The following is an 18,544-nucleotide window of genomic DNA, read 5'->3' as shown; positions in this document are numbered from 1 at the left end:
TAAGTGTGTGGAAATAAACCAACCGGTTAGCAAAAAATCAATCAATTAATTAATTAAAATAAAATAAAAATCCCAGAGTTTCCCACACCTTCAGATAAGCAACACGTAGGAGGACGTGTCGGTTTCACAACAATATTGTGGAAATCTGCCCTTTAAAAACGGTAAAATGCTTGTCCACTGTCCCCGTTTTGCAGCTATAGTGAGACAGTGGCCAATAAGTCGAAAAAATTGCCCAGTTGAAAGAAAAACATGGACGTTTTGAAGGTCAGGGGCTAAACGACAGACTAGACTAAAGTTTCGATTTCGTTTCTTGGCAAAGCTGACGTTTCATTTCCTCTGCTGTACTTGCGTGGCCAAGTGTTACGAGTAGCCCGTGATCTGAAGAGTTTTTAATGTCCTCTTTAATGCTACATTGATAATCTGATAATCGTATGGTTAATTAGGGACATACTAACTTGTCCACGTTTACAACGTGCTTTTCATTTTTGTGTGTTTGCAGTTGAATGTCTTTAGGCAAGAGTTTGCATTGAGTAAGATGGCCTTTAAAAACAACGAAAGTGGTTTCAGCTTTGGACAGTTCAGCTTTGGACAATATCCCGGCCTGTCTCAAGACAGCAACAAAGATGTTACAGAGGATAAGGTAGAGGACCCCAGTATGGGAGGTATTGCGCACTGAGTACATGCAACAGCAAAGTTATTGATATGGTCACAGTACTGTCGTGATTGTATGTGTTACCAACTTGTGTCACATTTGTGATGAAGCGTCTGTCACGAGTAAAGATGGCAAAGAGGAGACCAAGCTCTTTAGGACAAGCAAATGCACCGTTTCCAAAGGAGAAAAGAGAGAGAATCTCTTATTTGGAGGTACTGCTACTGTCTGTAAATTGGATTGAATTATCCCCTTCTAGCTGTTACATTTCATTCATTGTCATAGGATTTGGTCTTGATCTGAGTAAATGTATTTCTTATTCTTTTCTGTACTTAATAACGCTTAAGGTTTGATGTCCACTACATTCCAGTCGCCTTGGCGAAACATAACCTGGTCTCAGCAGTAGGTATCCCAGTGGCTTATCCATACTGGCATAAATCTGCATATGTCAAAACAGTGCAGAAGCTCACCACTGTGAATTGTGCAACTAGAGCTAAAGAGGCACTGATGGACATGGTCAGATCTTTCAAGCCATCTGTCAAGTCTGTCTCCGAGGCCCGGGTTCTGCTTTTGGGTCCAGTTGGTGCAGGCAAGTCCAGCTTCATCAGTTCGGTGCAGTCAGTGTTTTCTGGTCGGGTTCTGAATCGAGCCATGGTGGGCTCATCCACTTTCACAAGCTTCACAAAAAAGGTAAAAAAAAAGAAGAAATACTTGTTTGTTTCTATATATATATATATAATTTACTTGATACCTGTGTCTACAACTCCATCATCGCATTCACTTGCTCCAGCTGTCTGTTTAACCCTGTTACTACCTTCTTACATGAGCCTTTCTTTGTCATCTGATATTCCTCATTGCTAAATCCTACCTCTTCCTCACTCTGTTCACTTAGGAGAGTTAAATATACATTTTTTTGTTCCCCCACATCCATAGAACATCTGAAGCATACATTTTTTTAACCTAATGTAATGACACAAATAAAACATACATCTACAGAATTAACTGGAAAGGGCTTCTAGTCATTACTATGCATCACAGTACGGCCCCTCCTCCCAGACGTCTCCGTGTGTGTGTGTGTGTGTGTGTGTGTGTGTGTGTGTGTGTGTGTGTGTGTGTGTTCCTTCGTATGACCACGCTCTCCGCATGTTTCACACCTACTCCTTGTTTTGTGTCGTTACTGTGTGTATATGTAAGTCTCCTGTTCAGTAGTGGTTGTTGTCGGTGATTGACTGTGCATTAGCATATGGGCTATGCTGTCTTTGTTGTGTCTCTCAATAAACGTCGTTGTGTGTTACACGGCTCATCTTTGCATCCTGCCAAGCCTCCACACTTTGCAATATGTCATAAATGTTAGTAAAATACTAAATACAGTTCAAGTACACAAGTACTTGTACCCCAAGTACACAAAACACTATCAATACATATAAATGAATATCTTAACTTGTAACACATTATTTCTTTCCATTGCTGCAAGCCAAACAAACAAAAAAAGAGACTCCTTTATTCAATCTTTTATTAATAGTTATAAATTGTAAATGTGCACTAATAGAAGCTGAGAAAGGTTCTCTCGTTTCCTTGGCTCTAGCTCCAGTCCTTCAACATCAGATACAGTCGTGAGGCAGCGACCAGCTCCTCAGGTCTGGTCTTGTGTGATGTAATGGGTATTGGAGATGGAGATATCACTGGACTGACCCTTCATGATGTCCAGTGCATCATTAAAGGACATGTACCAGACGGACATCGGGTAAATGTTTGTAACTCCGATAATATAATTGGATACACATAAACATCTCTCTTGCCAACAATTTATCATGTGCTTTACATTCATAAACTCAGAAACAGGGCTGTTAAAAACATGTCTTTGGCACTGTGAATTGTTAATGCATTGAAAACAATAGAATACTATGCTGTGGTCCTCAGGAATGCAGTGTGACATGTGACCTGTAAGGTGGTAAAACATCATGTTGTCAAATATTCAATGCTAGGCAGTGGTGGCTTAGTGGTTAAGGTAATCAGAAGGTTGTCAATTCAAGCCCCACAACTAGTGCATTGCCACTGTGGGGCCCCTGAGCAATGCCCTTAACCCTCAATTGCTCAAGTTGTGTTCTTACAGAATTGTAAGTCACTTTGGAAGTGTCAGATAAATGCTGTAAATATAAACTTCAGAAAGTTTCACATGACCACAGTTGGACTGTGAAACAATAGGAAAAAAAATCTAAACCAGTTGCTGCAATTAAAAACAAAGCATGCACACATGTTGCATGATAAGTGGCATCTGCAGGCTTGTTGTATAACCGGTGAAGGTTTTTTCCCACAGTTTAATCCAGAAGAACCTATTGGTTCCGAGACTGCAGGATTCATAAAAAAGCCCAGCCTCAAAGAGCAGATTCACTGCGTGGTGTTTGTGATTGATGCCTCAAAGCTCAACAGTTACCCCAAAGGAGTGAGCAGAGCATTCCAGCAGTTAAGAGATCTCATTAGCACTCTGGGTGAGTTTTAAGATGAATTTGTGAAGAGTACATTCAGACTGCACGAGCTTTAGCCCTAAAGTGGTTTAGAGAGATTTTTGAATGTGGTGTTCTCCATAGAGTTACCCTTAAATTAAACAGAGCTACCCTAATTGCAGGTGTGCACCAAGTGGCATTGCTAACTCATGTAGATGAAGTATGCAAGGAGACTGCTCAAGACGTCACCCAAGTGTACAAGAGCCAGATTGTTCAGCAGCTGGTATGCAAACACTTGCACTGTATATGTAATATTTATAGTTATCATGTCACTGTTCCAGCTTAACTCTGCTGTGTTATGTTGCTATGTAGATGGTGAAGGCTGGAGCACTGTTGGGAATGGCCATGTCTTATATTGTACCAGTGAAAAACTACTCCTCACAACTTGATCTTGATGAACACACTGATATCTTGCTGCTGAAAGCTGTGGACCACATCTTGCAATATGCAGGTCTATACTTCCAGGACAATGCTGAACAAAATAAGTTTAATTTAGGGTTATAAGTATATACAGATGGGTAACAATTAAAGAGAAAATGCAAAATAAATGCATGAAGTGCAGATGTATATGAGTATAAAGAAATTTCAGTAAATGACAGTAAATTATGTTTTAGATAATATTCTGTGTATATTAAGTAACTGGGTAATATTTCCATACAAGTTATTTTCTTCATGGAAAGCTTTTCAGTTTGGGTAATAATATTTCCATAACAAATCATTTTCTTCGTAGAAAGCTTTTCAGTTTAGAAAACGTTCTGCGTTGGCCGGGAATCGAACCCGGGTCAACTGCTTGGAAGGCAGCTATGCTAACCACTATACCACCAACGCTGATGCGAGGGTTCCTTGTACGGTTTCCTTTTAATCCTAATTTCCTAATGTGTGTGGCTATATGATCAATTTTAAAAGAATAAAAAAGTCGAATGAAGCAATGCTGATATGAGTTTGCTGCTACTAAATGTAAAATGTAAAATTAAACTTCGTTTAACTTTAAAACGTTTGCACCTGAGCCGTGCAGCAGGATAAACGAATCATTCCTGATACCGTTTCTCTCCTCGTGGTTCGTCACAATGGACGGGAACTGTGACGTCGGTATAAAAAGAATGCAGGATCGTACGATGCCGACGTCATCACGCACACCCTGCGTTTGCGTCACTCGCGTACTGCGTTCGCGAAGATGGCGGTTGTGGAGCTGAATGGACGAAGCGAAGTGTAAAGCCGTTAAAACGTTTCCCCCTCGTGTACCTCGTTTAAACCCACCAAGAAGCACTAGGATGGTAATATGACACAAAGCAAAAAGAAGAAACGGGTGAATCGCAGTCTCCTGCTGGCGAAGAAAATCATCATCAAGGATGGTGGCACGGTGAGTAGCGATCAAAAATAACCGTCGCTGCCACAGAGGTGGGTCAACTGGTTGGATAAAATAACGCCTCTCACATCAGTTGTCTCATCTTTAGGATAACTGGACACCTGAATGTGGGGTTTATATCAAACTACTTACTATCTAGCTGTGGTAACTTGGAAAGTTGGTTCGTTAGCTAACCTAGTGAACCGAGCTAACCGCAACTTAACTCTTTTCCTGAGCAAAACATGCCTAAAGACGGCCAGCTGGTGTTTTATCCTGGCCTGTTGGCAGTAGTTACCCCATTTTCTACGATAAGTGTTTTGAAAGTTTATCACGTATTTTGTATAGATATCTAGCTACATTTTCATGGCTGTTTCTCTCTCCACAGCCTCAAGGATTTGGTTCCCCCAGTGTTTACCATGCTGTCATAGTCATCTTTCTGGAGTTCTTTGCGTGGGGCTTGTTGACCGCACCTACGCTGGTGGTAAGTTGCTTTTCTGTCTATTTTGGTTATGGCTTTGACTGTTGTGAACTGGAGAAGAATGTTATTAGCTCTTTTTACCCATGCGTAGAAAACCCTCAATGAGTAAGTGTGTCGCTGTCTTGGAGTTATCGATATACACAAAAAAGCTACAAGCCAATCAATTAACGTAGTAGGGCAATGTGAATGTATATTGCTCTCGTACAGAAGAACAAAACCCACTTCCCTGCCGCCGGCATATATGTGTGGTCCTCTGTCCTTATAGTCGAGAATCCAGGCAAGGCCTGAGTCAGGGTCCCACTTTAGTTGAAAAGCTGGCAGGCGTGGGATAAAAACCAGTGTCTGATGTCCCACCCGTGAGCTGTTTCCATTCACCGCCACAGAGGTAAAGCCAAAGTAATAACAGCGATCAGAGGGCTTAGGGTAATAAACTACAACTGTTGACTCGTAAGTGCAGTAAACGCCGTGCTTTGCAGAAGGATGCCCTGTTGTTTGGTCTGCTGATTAGTCAGAGACTGAGGATAAAGCTGCTTGCCACAGCTGCCTGTCAGAGGCTAGGGGGAGGGTTGAGTTTCTCATCCAGAGAGCAGATGCTTGGAGAGCAGAGGGGAGTTTATTCAGATGAAAACCCATCACATCCATGAAGTGTTAACATGTAGTGAACAGGGCATTTAGCCTTGGTCTAGCTAACTTAGTCTGCCTTTAGGAAATATGGGAATTTGGTGAGTGTGGTGAAAGAAGCAGATATGGAATATTAGTCCACAAATTTAGAACAATATCACTTTTTTTTTTTTCCTGTGTCCAGGTTCTTCATCAAACATTCCCAAAGCATACGTTTTTGATGAATGGACTAATACAAGGCGTTAAGGTACATAGTCAGACATTTGTTCTGTGTTTTTGCTTTTAAATATAAAATTAAGCCTGAATGCGCCACAGCTGTGGTAGTAAATGCTGTGTTGTTGAACGTTGCAGGGTTTGCTGTCATTTCTGAGTGCCCCACTGATCGGTGCTTTGTCTGATGTGTGGGGCAGGAAGTCCTTTCTCCTCCTCACCGTTTTCTTCACATGTGCGCCAATACCACTGATGAAGATTAGCCCATGGTTCGTATATTAATGTGCACAGTTTCTGCTAGTACCTTTGCTTCTCTTGGTATGGTTTGCATTCTCTTGTGAGTATGGCTGGGCAATATGGCAAAAAAAACTTGTTTTTTTTTAAGCATAATATGATATGCTTATTGATCAAAATCGATATCGATATTTGTCACAATATAATTTGATAATGCTGCGAGGTTGAAGAGTGTCCTGCTAATGAATGAAGCATAAGGATACCAGATTGTTCATTAGATAAACTTTATTTGCAAAAATAGAATGGGTGTTTCCCATCTTGGTTTGCACCATCCAACGATATGTATTTACCAGACCGTCTTAATCTCTGCCTCATTGCTTTTCAGATGTCCAAACCATTTCCATATAACTGTTTTCATGGGAGCATTGTCAACAGTTTCTGCAGCTTTGGAGGATATGAGTTCACTTTTGCTTTCATGCCAGTCAGTGTTAACTCAAATGATGCTTTGCATTAGGAAATGGACGTGTGCTTTAACGTACAAACCAAAAATGAACTGCCTGGCTGTTACCACGTTTATTTCTGTTGTGTGATGGGCTGTTGCATCTATCTATTTCAAGTGAAAATCTTATTGTAGTCATAAGTTGCAATCGTTTTTGAGATCCCAGCTCTACTTGTGAGTAGGGAATTGATGTTCAGATGCCAGATTTGGTGTTATTCCCTTGGGCATGTTTACATGAATGTGTATTTTAAATATGACCCGTTTTTCTTGCAGGTGGTATTTTGCAGTTATCTCCGTATCAGGGGTGTTTGCTGTGACCTTCTCTGTCATTTTTGCCTACGTGGCTGACATCACACAGGAGCATGAGCGCAGCATGGCATATGGGCTGGTACGTGGCACCGTTTATATAGCGGTGCGTGTGGTGGTGGGAGAGCAGCTCTCTCGTGTGTTGGCTGCATCTTTGGCCTGTCTGAGCACTGCTTTTGCTGATCACCCGTTTTCAGGTGTCGGCCACGTTCGCCGCCAGCCTGGTCACCAGCCCGGCCATCGGGGCCTACCTGAGCCGGGTGTACGGAGACAGCCTGGTGGTGGTGCTGGCCTCGGCCATCGCCATGCTGGACATCTGCTTCATCCTGCTGGCCGTGCCTGAGTCGCTGCCTGAGAAGATGCGACCGGCCTCGTGGGGAGCCCCTATCTCCTGGGAGCAGGCCGACCCTTTCGCTGTGAGTTTTTCACCTTCCTTGAGATGGAATTATTTCTTTTCACTGTGTATGGTTTTTAGTCATTATTGTTATAAGGGTGAAAACATGAATTAGCACGGCCAGAAGAATGGATTCGGCCTCTTGGCAGTAATGGAAGCTGTACTTTTGGCAATACAAAGAGGGCTCAGTACAAAATGCAGTGTGTACAGGATTGATGTAACACTCTGTTCATATGCTGTTTGGTTTAATTTAGGGAAGCACTCTTGCACATGCTTCCGTGTCAGTCTGTGAACATTCCCAGTTTACCAGCTTTAGTGTCAACAACACCGTGAACTTTGACAGTAGTAATCCTAAGGAAACAGAACAGTTCACAAATTCTCACGAGCTGGTTTATCTGCTTCTCTTTTACCACTGATCTGATTCTGATTCTTTATCTGATTCTGTCTGAGCTCATTTAACTGCACTATGTTTCTGCGCGTGTGATTTTTACAATTTGCCTATTGTTTTGTCTTTTTAAAAAAATATCAAATAGTCACATCATTGACTTGCTATATTCTTTTATTTATAAATCATCTTTGTAATGATTACTTTCCAGTTTAAGGATCTTCACTAGAAATCATACACACACCATGATACCCAGAGACATTTTTCAGCTTTCAGTGCCTAAAGAAACTATAAGGTTGAGCTAAAATGAGAGTTGACATGTAGACAGGAGTCAGTGGTACTATGCAGTCACTGTGCATCTTTTACTCTGCCATTCTATCACTCTTTTGCTTGTTCACAATCTCTCTCTCGCTCTCTCTCTCTAGTCTCTGAGGAAAGTTGGCCAGGACTCCACAGTGTTGCTGATCTGCATTACAGTGTTCCTGTCATATCTCCCTGAGGCTGGCCAGTACTCCAGCTTCTTCCTCTACCTGAAGCAGGTGAGTGTGTAGGAGGTGCCGTGCAGGAGCACCCAGGGCCTCATTCTACTCTCACTGGCCACAGTTCAGGATGAGACCTGATGCTCTCCTCCAGAGTAGTCTACACTCATGGCATGAATCACTTCTGGTTGTTTTGGCCTTTTTGATATTTCTGCAATCAGTGTATCAAGGGTTACACAAAATGTATGCACACTGCACTCAGAATGACATTTACATACACCAGGATGCACAGATGTTGCTCAATTTTTAAAAAATCTGTTACACAGCCTATGTATTGAGCTACATTTCTAGATCCTACCCATTTGATGCACTTTCAACATCAACAGCAATGATCTGTTGATGTAATTTTGCTCATTTGTTAATCTGTGCTTTGGTTCCAGATTATGGGATTTTCCCCTGAAAGTGTTGCTGCATTTATAGCTGTACTAGGATTGCTTTCAATTGTTGCACAGGTTGGTATTTTGCACAATCGGATTTGTACGTTCTACACTCCTGCGGAAGAATTGATTTACTGACCTCTATGATCATGCGCTTGCCTCTTCAGACTGTAGTGTTAAGTTTACTTATGCGTTCCATCGGGAACAAGAACACAATCCTGCTGGGTTTGGGATTCCAGATTCTGCAGCTGGCATGGTATGGATTCGGCTCCGAGCCGTGGTGAGTGTGATGAACGGTCCGCTTTGTGTGCGTTTTTTGCCCCTGGGGCACGCGGGCAGGGGTAAAGATGCTGCTCTTCTGTCTCCACAGGATGATGTGGGCTGCAGGAGCTGTGGCTGCCATGTCCAGCATCACCTTTCCCGCCATCAGCGCTCTGGTGTCCCGCACCGCCGACCCAGACCAGCAAGGTGCACTTTGGGATGGTGCTTGGGGAAGAGTTTCCAATGATAAGCTGAGCAACAGACAGTTTTTAATACCCATTTTGTCGTATTCCTCCTTAAATACTATACAAAGGTTTGAAGGACTGTTGGAGGCTGTCTTATTATCCAAGTGTTCCATCGATTTACGATTACGTTCTTAGCATTTAGCAGACTATCCAGAGCGACTTACAAAAGTCACTTTGTCATCTGCCCATAGAACGTAACCTAGCCAGCACTGTAGGTCAGTCAAAGATACCATTGAACTAAAATACTACTAAATACAAGAATCAATGCTGATGCCTAAAAGAGAGGCAAAACCAATTGATACCAAATAGTCTCAAACAATAAGTGCTAGAGTTAATCAGCAGTATAAAATTCCATATGTGCACAATTAACAGTCATTTAAATACTGTGCAAATAGATGAGTCATCAGTCTGCTCATGTCTTTGTGTGCTTTGTGTTTGCAGATAGCATTCTTATTGGTTTGAATGTGTGACAATATGTCTAACGCTACAAAATGGGAAAGCATTATAGCCAAATGCAGGGTATAGTGGGTTCCCAGGGTCATAGAATTTGCCTATTCCAGACACACAGTCAGGATTTGATCGTTTTTGAGTCCAGTCATGGACTATCAGGCAAATTTTTTTTTTTTTGTAGCATATATAACTTTAGTTTCCATTTATCAATATGATATTTTCACACATTTGGTTACTTGATTTAGAAAATGTGGTACATTCATGGAAATTTGGCTGGTGTGTGCTTGTAGGTGTGGGACAGGGGATGATAACTGGTATCCGAGGTCTCTGTAATGGCCTGGGCCCCGCGCTCTACGGTTTCATCTTCTACATCTTTCACGTTGAGCTGGACGTTCCTGAAAGTGATGCAGACATGGAGCATCACCCTCAGCTCCACCAGCAGGTGAGTACACTGCATACACATCCCTGAAACAGCTAAGGTTAGTTCGGACAGTTTGGGTCAGAGCCAACACTCTTTTTAAAATTTTATTTATTTATTTTTAAGCACATTGCTCAGACTTTATTTCAGCAGTTTTCTACAATCCTTACCCCAGCATGTCTGATTTAACTTGTGGGAAAGCTGCATCAGACGTTAGATCAGTGAGAACATGCAGCAGAGGACTGGGTGTCCTGAACACATTGGGTTTATCCATATACTGACCTTTGCCCCCTTTCCCGCTCCTCTAGAGTGCAATCATCCCTGGGCCACCATTCCTGTTCGGAGCATGCTCAGTGCTGCTGGCACTCCTGGTGGCCCTCTTCATCCCCGAGCACACACAGCAGGGCGCCCGTGCGGGCAGCTGGAAGAAGCACACCTCGCCCCACGGGCACCCCCACAGCCAACAGCCTCCGGGGGAAGCCAAGGAGCCCCTCCTGCAGGACACTAATGTGTGACTGGCCCCTATCCAACCCTTGAACCAGGGACTCCACAGAGTCAGGAGAATGTAGAGCTGTGTCAAACCCAGAACAGACCTTTTTTAAAAAAAGAAAATGTGTACATTATGAAACATATATTTAATGATGATGGTTTTGTCCAAAGGCACTGTTGCAATTGCTTGTATTTATTATTATTTTTTGTTGTTGTTTTTTGGGGGGGATTTTTTTTTGTTTTTGCCTTTCTTGTTTTGTGAGGATAAATCTACCTGAGCTTGGGTCACTCAGGGACCAGAACCTCAGTCAGGAATGTTTCTGAACAGAGTGCGTGTATACTCCTGTCCCCCTGTACGCACACATACACGCAGACAGACAGACGAAGGACAAAGCGTCAACCAGTGCCAGTTAATGCACTTAAACTGATTTATCCAGCTTGAAATATGAACTTTTTTGTTATGCTGTTCTGTGCCACTGCAAGATGTGGTCAGGGTTGGGATCAGACAGGTAGACACTACACACAGGCCTGTTAGGAACAGCCTTAAATTACAGTTTAGCTTCAGACTGCGAGCGAGCAGCTACAGTCAAACGGACAGCTTTACAACGTTTTATAGTACCTTTATTTTATGGAAAGGTGGGTGCCTGTGGATTAGTTGTACCACTAAGTTTTGGTGCCTTCCCCAATTTGGTTGTATCATTTAGGGCACTGATTCTCAATCCAAATCCTGTAAAACCCTCTGAACTGCACATCATCCTGAAATAGATTTAACTGACCAGCTAATGATTAAGGTTACACACAAATGGTAAGTGGGGGAACGACGGAGAGCCATGGGGTGCAGGGCCAGAAGAGGCTGTCCCTGGCTGAGGGGACGACTACTGCAGAAGACACCAGAAGGATCTATACACACCCCTTTGAGGTCCTACATGACCTTGGCTGGGTAACATTCAAATTACATTATGGTTTTTTTGGATGTCAGCAGGAGTTTGCTGGGAAAAAGTGATATTTGTTAGTGGCCTTCTATGTTTCACTTTTTTTAGGAAAAGGGTTTGCTTGTTTTTAACAAGATATTTGACCAAATATGGATGTTTTACTGAACGACAGATGTAAATTTCTGAATTGCCTTTGAGTTAGCTTTCTATATTTCTTGAAACTGGTCTTGATACTGTATGCTTTGCCATGTTGTGGTTGTCTTGCTGCCTTTTATTGTTCATTTTAACATACAGTAACATGATTGACTGAGCATGTAAATATTACATTAAATAGCCAAACATTTCAATAAAAGTATTTTGACGTAATTAGTGTGTGGATCTTACTTAAATTCTCAGCAGGAAAAGGGTAGCACTCTCTCACCTCTGCAGATACAAACTGTACAGAACATGTTTTAGACTTTAAGCAATTGTATATAATGTCAAATGCATTTAATCATATGAACAGTAATCAAGCACATGAGCATTAGATATATGGTCTTAAGAAAAAAAAAAAGGTTTATTAAGGTCATAAATTCACAGTGATCAAGCTGTTCCTCATGTGGAACTTATGTACAACTTTACAAAGCAAATCCCTCCACTCTGCCCTGTTATGTAGTTAAACAAGCAGGGCCTCGCACCATTACTGAAGAAATAAGTGACTTGTTTTTAAAACTCCTCTCAGCAGGAATGCACTCTCTCCTGTCTGGATATGGCCTGCGTATGTAATCAAACCTATGACTAAAAGTTCATATGTTAATTTGGACAGTTCTCTCCACCACTTCAGCCACAGGCATTCATTTCGACACCGTGCACCATTTATATGGCAAAGTCAATGTTGCACTATACAAGTGAGGCTTTGTCCCCCTAAGTTTTTTCCGTCTAAAATTGGTCCGTCAAAACTTTCAACTATCCTGTTTGTAAAAACTCCTCTGCAAATTAATGGTTAAAAATTGTTTTAATAAATAATACTCAAAAAGCATAAAGTACTTGAGGACACATAAGGGCAAAGAGTGACGTGAATGTGACTGCGTAGAAACATCTCCTGCCTTTTGCCAACCGGGGCGATTCGGCCGATGGCAAAACATCTTCAGAAAAGCAAACGCGTTGTTGTGTGTCATGCTGGGAAATAAGCTGAAGGGCCTGACTGAAGTGCCACGTTAAGAGAGGGCCTGGGGATGTCTGCACACAGATGGAGAGTTAAGCCACGGTCTGAGGACCAAGCACTAAAGAAAGACTGTAAAAATGGAGGGAGGGAAGACAGCGAGAGAAAGTGAAACCTTTCTGACCTTTGTTTAGATGCACGCTGGGCACGAGACCGCGCAGGGGAATGCTGTCATCTCGTCTCTCGAAGTATTTTGAATCCAGCCCGAGGGGTTCCGCGCTTTAAGGAAGGAAACATATTGAGCTCTTACAGAGGAGCAGCAGGAAGGGCACAGGAGGGAGAAGCAGCACACGACTCACTTCTCTTTATTGGAGAACTGCTGCTGCTGCGCAGGGGGGCTGCCGCTCGCCACACCCACTGCCCCGCCGCCGGATTTGGCACTCATAGGGTTAAACTGCACCTGTCAATCAGTATGAAGGAAATGAACATGGGGGACACGCACACAAGCGTGAGTGAAAATCACAAACAACAGTACAGACCACACTATTTATTACATACAGAGAACTTCTGAACAAAGAAGCCCCCGCAACACACAAAAAGCTGTTGGTGTTGACTGCATGCAAACTACACAGCAATGATTGGATGAGGGACGGACTGAACGAGATGGAGGGATAGAGAGAGCGCAAAAGCCTGCCTTTGCTCCTGGGTTGGGATTTTGGATGACTGGGCGTGGTCCTGTGCTCACACACGAGAGAGGGAAGGAGTGCTTAGAGTTTAACGTGGAGGTTACAGGGTACGGCAGGCCCAGGGAGGGGAAGCTTTTGCTATCGAGCTACGAAAGAACAAAGGAAACCTTAAAATCCCAGACACACACACTGATTCTAACTACAGTAAAACCAGGTCACGCGTTCATCATCAAAATTCTTTCTATGCATGCATGCACTAACCACGAACAAGTGTCGATTAAATTTTACATCACGTTTCGTATTCATCTTAGAAAGATAACGAAGATTAGGTCAACGGACAGCAGGCGTGTTTCACCAAAGCAGATTTCAGAAGGCGGCAAGCTTGAAAATTACCATATTGTGGGAGGCTGATCCAAGCCTCGCGCCTGTTGCAGCTGGTGGTGTTTCAAACATGGCCACAGCCTCCTGTTTCCTGGACAACTGGTTCTCGTTCAGCTGCTTATTCAGCCACGTTATGACTGCACAACACAAACCAACCAGGCACATCAGTGGACGCTGGATCATCAGCCATCTGACGTGCTGGCCACAGTTTAGACCAATCTGTCCGAGTGTCACGGTGGAGGGGTCCACTCTTCCACTGTTAAGTGAAAACTAACATCAAAGCGTACGCGTACCATTTTCATTGGTCTTCAGTACATCCCTGCTCTCATCCAGTTTCTGGACAGTGGCCTCCAACTGCTCCTTTAATTTTGACACCTACGGAAGGAGCACGTGCGTCAGGCGGAAATCCCACAACGAGGTAAGGGGTGTGTGTGTGTGTGTGTGTGTGTGTGTGTGTGCGTGCGCGCGCGCGGGGAGGGAGGGTGAAGCTAAGGGCCAGTCACCTCCTCCTCTTTGAGGCGTAGTCTGTGCTGGGTGTCCTGCAGATCTCGCTGCTCTTTCTGCAGCTGCTCCGTTGTGTCCTGCAGGAGCTTCTCCTGAGACACCGTTACCGTATTCTTCACCTTGATCTTCCCCACCAGGGCCTTGAGGTCGCCCTGGAGCTTCTTGATGATGCCGTTCGCCTGAGGGAGGAGTTTGTTCCTCAGGTTAGGTGTCTTACAAAAACTTACAAGTAAAAAAGTAATAAGTTTGGATCTGAAGGATCATGGTAGTCCATAAGCTGCTGAAAATTAAGCAGTAGTTTCTTTATAAACCACTAACCTTGATAAGCTCCTCAGATAAGGATTTTACTGTGGACTCCAACTTGACAATCTGAAGTTGTTTATTTTCAGCAGTTTCTTCAACCGAGTTCTACTTGGGAATGGAGGTTAAATAAAACACAAAAACTAATGAGTAAGGAGAAAAGGTGGGGTGGGTTTCTAAAATCTTCCTATCGTCCCTGGATGAAGTTGAGAAAGCGGCACCTTCTGCTGTTGGGTGGCGTCGAGGACCTCCTTCGTGCGGAGGACGAGCTGCTCCTTGCCTTGGATCTCCTGCTCGAGCACAGCCACGCGAGTCTGCAGCTGGTTGAGGAGCCGCTCTTTCTCGTGACACTCCGAGTCCAGCGTGCCGTTCTCCCGACGAAGTGACACCACCTGTTGCTTGGCCCTCTGCGATTCCTGCACACGACACACCATGGCATAACATGCATGCCACATACACAACGCAAGTGCTCTACTTTTAGAGGGGCTTGCCTGGTAACAGCCAATGTCAGGGTCAAAAAAGGGGGGTGTAAACAAGACAAAGTTGGTTGGTTGGGTTTTTTTTTTGTTTTTGTTTTTTTACAGCAGTTAACCAGCAAAATTCTGATACAGAAGGTTGCTCCAGTCCACATTATGTCCCTTGTCAATGTGGTGGAGTTCTACTACTGTGATTATGATTTCACCTTGGGAACTCAACATGTATGAGAGCAAATGATCATTAGAGAATACAGAATTAAAACACAGAAAAAAAAGTAAAAATTACTGCTTCATGGCTAAGAAAACAGGGTTGAAGACACCATAAAAAAGCAGGGTGGTTCTTTTTTATTATTTAAGTTTATTTAAAGTGCATCAAACGGTGTTAAATTGACTGAGTTGCCATTAATTCAGATCTCCAGCAGAGTTGTACTTAGCACTTCAGCAAATAAAAACAATGAACCCTGACTACACACAGACATTCGACTGAGTCAGTACAAACCAGCAAACAAGCCTAACCTCCCTAGGGAAGTGCATTCTCTCTCACCTCCTCCAGGCCAAGCAGTTTGGCCCTCAGATCTCTAATGGTAGAATCGCTCTTGTATTTCTTCTCTGTCAGCTCCCTGTTGGAGGCTTCCAGCTCGGAGAGTCTGGCCTGGAGCTGCTGGGTGCTCCTCTGGTGGGCTGTCTCCAGCTCGCGCCGCAACTGTTCGTTCTGCTGCTGTAGTCTGGTCTGGACCTGTGCGTGTCCCAGAGCGTCACCGCCCGCCCGCCCGTTAGCATTGCATTAAACGAATATGCCAATGTTCATCAGCCTACTCTACCACATGTGTACCATCTGACCCGTTACCATGGACAATTATTTCAAGGTACTTAAATAAGAATGGTAAAAGGTTTTACTCTAAACTGGACTAAGGGGAGTAATAGCAGCACTCAATAAATGTTTATCTGGCACACATTTTTGTTCTGCAAAGCCAATATGTCTACTGCTGTTGCCATTACCTCAAGAGCCTTTTCCCGCTCTGTTGTGAGATCTAGCGTGTGTTTGCTGGAAAGAGATGTTGTTTGCGAGGTCCATTCTGACCGCAATCTGTCTAGTTCCCGGCTTTTTTCTGATAAGGTCTGAAAGAAGGGGGGTTGTTTGAAAATTGATTTTAATTGGAATTTTTCTACATTTATGCAAACTGGCCGTACCTGTTGTGCGTAGCTCAGCTGCCTAGACAGATCCTCTTCAGTCTTCCTCAATCTTTGTTGTAGCTGCTCCTTTTCCTCCTGTGAAAATAAGAGTTCTGTTCATTTTTGTGTCCAAGTTTAGCTGCAACCAGTTTCCAGTATGATATCATCTTTCACATGGGGGTACGAGAAGGCCGAAACTAGTACCCTTCTTATGCACATGAAGACTGAAACCTTATTTAACCTTTAAATCACACAAGAGAGTGCCTCAGCTTAGATCTACACTTCTGGGTAGTGTTTTGGTTTGAAAACTTCCCCCTACACTTCCAGCAAGCGCTTTTATTGTGTACTGTTGAAACTTTAAAAGTACTCAATGTCAACTGTACCTTTACTGTAGCTAAACACGTGGCCAAATATTTCTTTACTTCCACATCTGAACCAGGAAGGAGTTTCAGAGACAGATGCGTCAGGTGCTTGAATGCATTGGTCTCCACTATATTAAGATTAGCAGGGCTGTGGTCCAGCACAGAGGAGGAGGTGGAAAGCTGCAGCAAGAATCTAAGGGCAAAGATTCATTCAGGATTTTTGCATCCAGTCCATGCTCTCCAAACGAATGAACTAACAAACATTTAAACATTCTAAATAACACATTACAAGCCAAAAGATGAAGCTGTTATCAGGAACACAGTTGGAGGTAATAGCCTGGAACCAAGCTAAAAGAACAGTATGGTTAGTGTGGATAGCGTGTATAAATGTTATCATTTGGATAAACAGCAAAATAGTGTGATTTTAAACAGTGTGAAAATTCCACATTAGCAAATTTTGTCTAATAAACTACAAATTAAGACCATTCACATCATATTTCTCATCTATACGCTGTATTAACATGTCAGAGAGGTATAATCAATTGAAATGCCTTCTCACCTTGGATTTTCTTTGTCCTGCTCAGAGATACACTGGTCTAACAAGTCTATGAATTTTTGAGGAAATGAGGTGAAGTCTATCAACAGGCCCTGCTGGACCTTTAAACTGTTGGAAAAAGATAAGAATGGGCTGAAATCCTGGTTCTCACACAAAGTCAAATGTCCCTGAATTTCCCTTACTTTCACTGACTAAAAACCTGAAATTCCATGACCTATAATGAATGGAAAAACAGGCGCTGAAAATTCATTAACCATAACAACCACTCACACTAAACACATAAAAATCTAACATTTTGATAAATGGCAACTAATATTTAAAGATGCTACAAACAGAACTCCCCGATATTCTGTGACACCCCCCCCCCCCCCCAAAAAAGAGTTCCCTTTTAAATGTCCTGATATTCCAGAGTCACTACAACAGCTCTCCGTCATGAGATAATGAGACATATTGCCTTACCTTTGAAAATCTTCCTCTGATATGACAAGGTTGTAGAGAAAAAATAGATCAGCATCATCAGTCAACCTCACGACCAAATCCTATAAATCACAAAAATACATGGAGTGCAGTCTCAGCAGACAGACAAAACTAAACCACACAGATGTGTCATTAACCTAGGCACTGTTCATATAAAGCTTTAATTACACTCTCAATTCACCAAGAGCAGCGTAATTAAGAAATTAAATTTATCTGCAGTTTATTAAACCCAGTAGTTCGCCAGCAAAGCTAGAGATGGCATCTTTGTAGCCGGGCACTGCTTTAGTTTGGACTGACAAGACGCCACTCGAAAACTCTGGACCACTCACCCTCCTATGGATGGGACTCGAAGTTAAATGGAGTTCAATACCGACTCGAATAACTGTTCGTCTGCAAAACAGAAGTTAAAGGCGAAACAAAGCTCATACTTTAAAACAGAAGGCAACAACAACAAATAATCACGGAAACAACTAAATACTCGACACGGTGGAACGCGTGTTTTCATACTGCTTATTTTAATTTCGAGTGGCCAAATACCTAAGCTGGCTAATGAAACCACAGCTCTTATTACGATATCCATCAATAAATTATCGAACTGCTCAGTTTCTAGCTAGTTAATACATAATATTGGCTACATGGGAAATGTTTGGGTAATACATGGGTTACTTTGCTAGGCTAAATAGTCTTAGTAGCTAGATAGCCTATTAGCTATCTAGCATAGCTAACATTCTGGACTTAGCATAGCATCCAGAAATATAGACACATTACCTGTCGTCGGAGTCTTTGCACTTCACATGCACGCATAAGGTCTTGTTAAAGAGTAAATCCGTCATGTCTGTTTCATATTACAATAACAAAGGTCGAAGAGGCCCTGGTGCTTTAACGCTCTGAAAGGAGGTTTTAGGTTGGAAACGGGGAGCTTCGAGTTTGGCGCTTTGCCTCCCGCTGCGGCCGTTGTAGACGGAAGTAACGACACCGTCAAAATGAAGAACTCGAAATCCGTTTTAAATTGTTTTCCCCCACCTTTCACAACCAAAACATGAGATTATATTTACACACACTATTCATGTCCACATTTTCTACTTATTTACACCGTCTGCATTTCTTGTTTTTTTTTTTTTTCTCGTGGCGCCTTTGGAGGAGGCAGGCGTA

At 42.9% G+C, this 18,544-nt stretch overlaps 3 protein-coding genes and 1 non-coding gene across 4 annotated transcripts; 2 read left to right on the top strand and 2 right to left on the bottom strand.

The window, feature by feature from the left end:
* Positions 1–334: 334 nt before the first annotated feature.
* ifi44g (interferon induced protein 44g) lies at positions 335–4,078 on the top strand. The gene is made up of 8 exons (XM_027010706.2): positions 335–662; positions 763–864; positions 997–1,051; positions 1,141–1,339; positions 2,235–2,393; positions 2,967–3,138; positions 3,276–3,376; positions 3,466–4,078. The coding sequence occupies exons 1-8, from the start codon at positions 536–538 to the stop codon at positions 3,655–3,657; spliced, it is 1,107 nt and encodes a 368-aa protein (XP_026866507.2). The 5' UTR covers positions 335–535; the 3' UTR covers positions 3,658–4,078.
* Positions 3,910–3,981, bottom strand: trnag-ucc. Its single transcript has one exon. It is a non-coding gene; the product is annotated as a tRNA-Gly (tRNA).
* A 217-nt stretch (positions 4,079–4,295) lies between the features above and the next one.
* On the top strand, positions 4,296–11,702 carry mfsd14a1 (major facilitator superfamily domain containing 14A 1). Its single transcript, XM_027010705.2, has 12 exons — positions 4,296–4,513; positions 4,884–4,979; positions 5,782–5,844; positions 5,949–6,076; positions 6,814–6,928; positions 7,044–7,262; positions 8,051–8,164; positions 8,545–8,616; positions 8,709–8,821; positions 8,912–9,009; positions 9,788–9,939; positions 10,224–11,702. The coding sequence occupies exons 1-12, from the start codon at positions 4,433–4,435 to the stop codon at positions 10,428–10,430; spliced, it is 1,458 nt and encodes a 485-aa protein (XP_026866506.1). The 5' UTR covers positions 4,296–4,432; the 3' UTR covers positions 10,431–11,702.
* Positions 11,703–11,866: 164 nt separating this feature from the next.
* sass6 (SAS-6 centriolar assembly protein) lies at positions 11,867–18,517 on the bottom strand. Its single transcript, XM_027010703.2, has 17 exons — positions 18,161–18,517; positions 17,722–17,782; positions 17,375–17,454; positions 16,919–17,023; positions 16,381–16,552; positions 16,016–16,093; positions 15,824–15,943; positions 15,369–15,560; positions 14,570–14,764; positions 14,367–14,456; positions 14,048–14,227; positions 13,838–13,919; positions 13,557–13,681; positions 13,172–13,309; positions 12,837–12,937; positions 12,662–12,756; positions 11,867–12,554 (listed from the first exon to the last, which is right to left on the bottom strand). The coding sequence occupies exons 1-17, from the start codon at positions 18,223–18,225 to the stop codon at positions 12,490–12,492; spliced, it is 1,944 nt and encodes a 647-aa protein (XP_026866504.1). The 5' UTR covers positions 18,226–18,517; the 3' UTR covers positions 11,867–12,489.
* Positions 18,518–18,544: the final 27 nt, after the last annotated feature.

The sequence above is a fragment of the Electrophorus electricus genome, chromosome 26, assembly GCF_013358815.1.
Source record: "Electrophorus electricus isolate fEleEle1 chromosome 26, fEleEle1.pri, whole genome shotgun sequence".
Classification (NCBI taxonomy): Eukaryota; Metazoa; Chordata; class Actinopteri; order Gymnotiformes; family Gymnotidae; genus Electrophorus; species Electrophorus electricus.
Note: the sequence above shows the minus strand (reverse complement) of the source record. Positions and strands in the feature narration are given on the sequence as shown.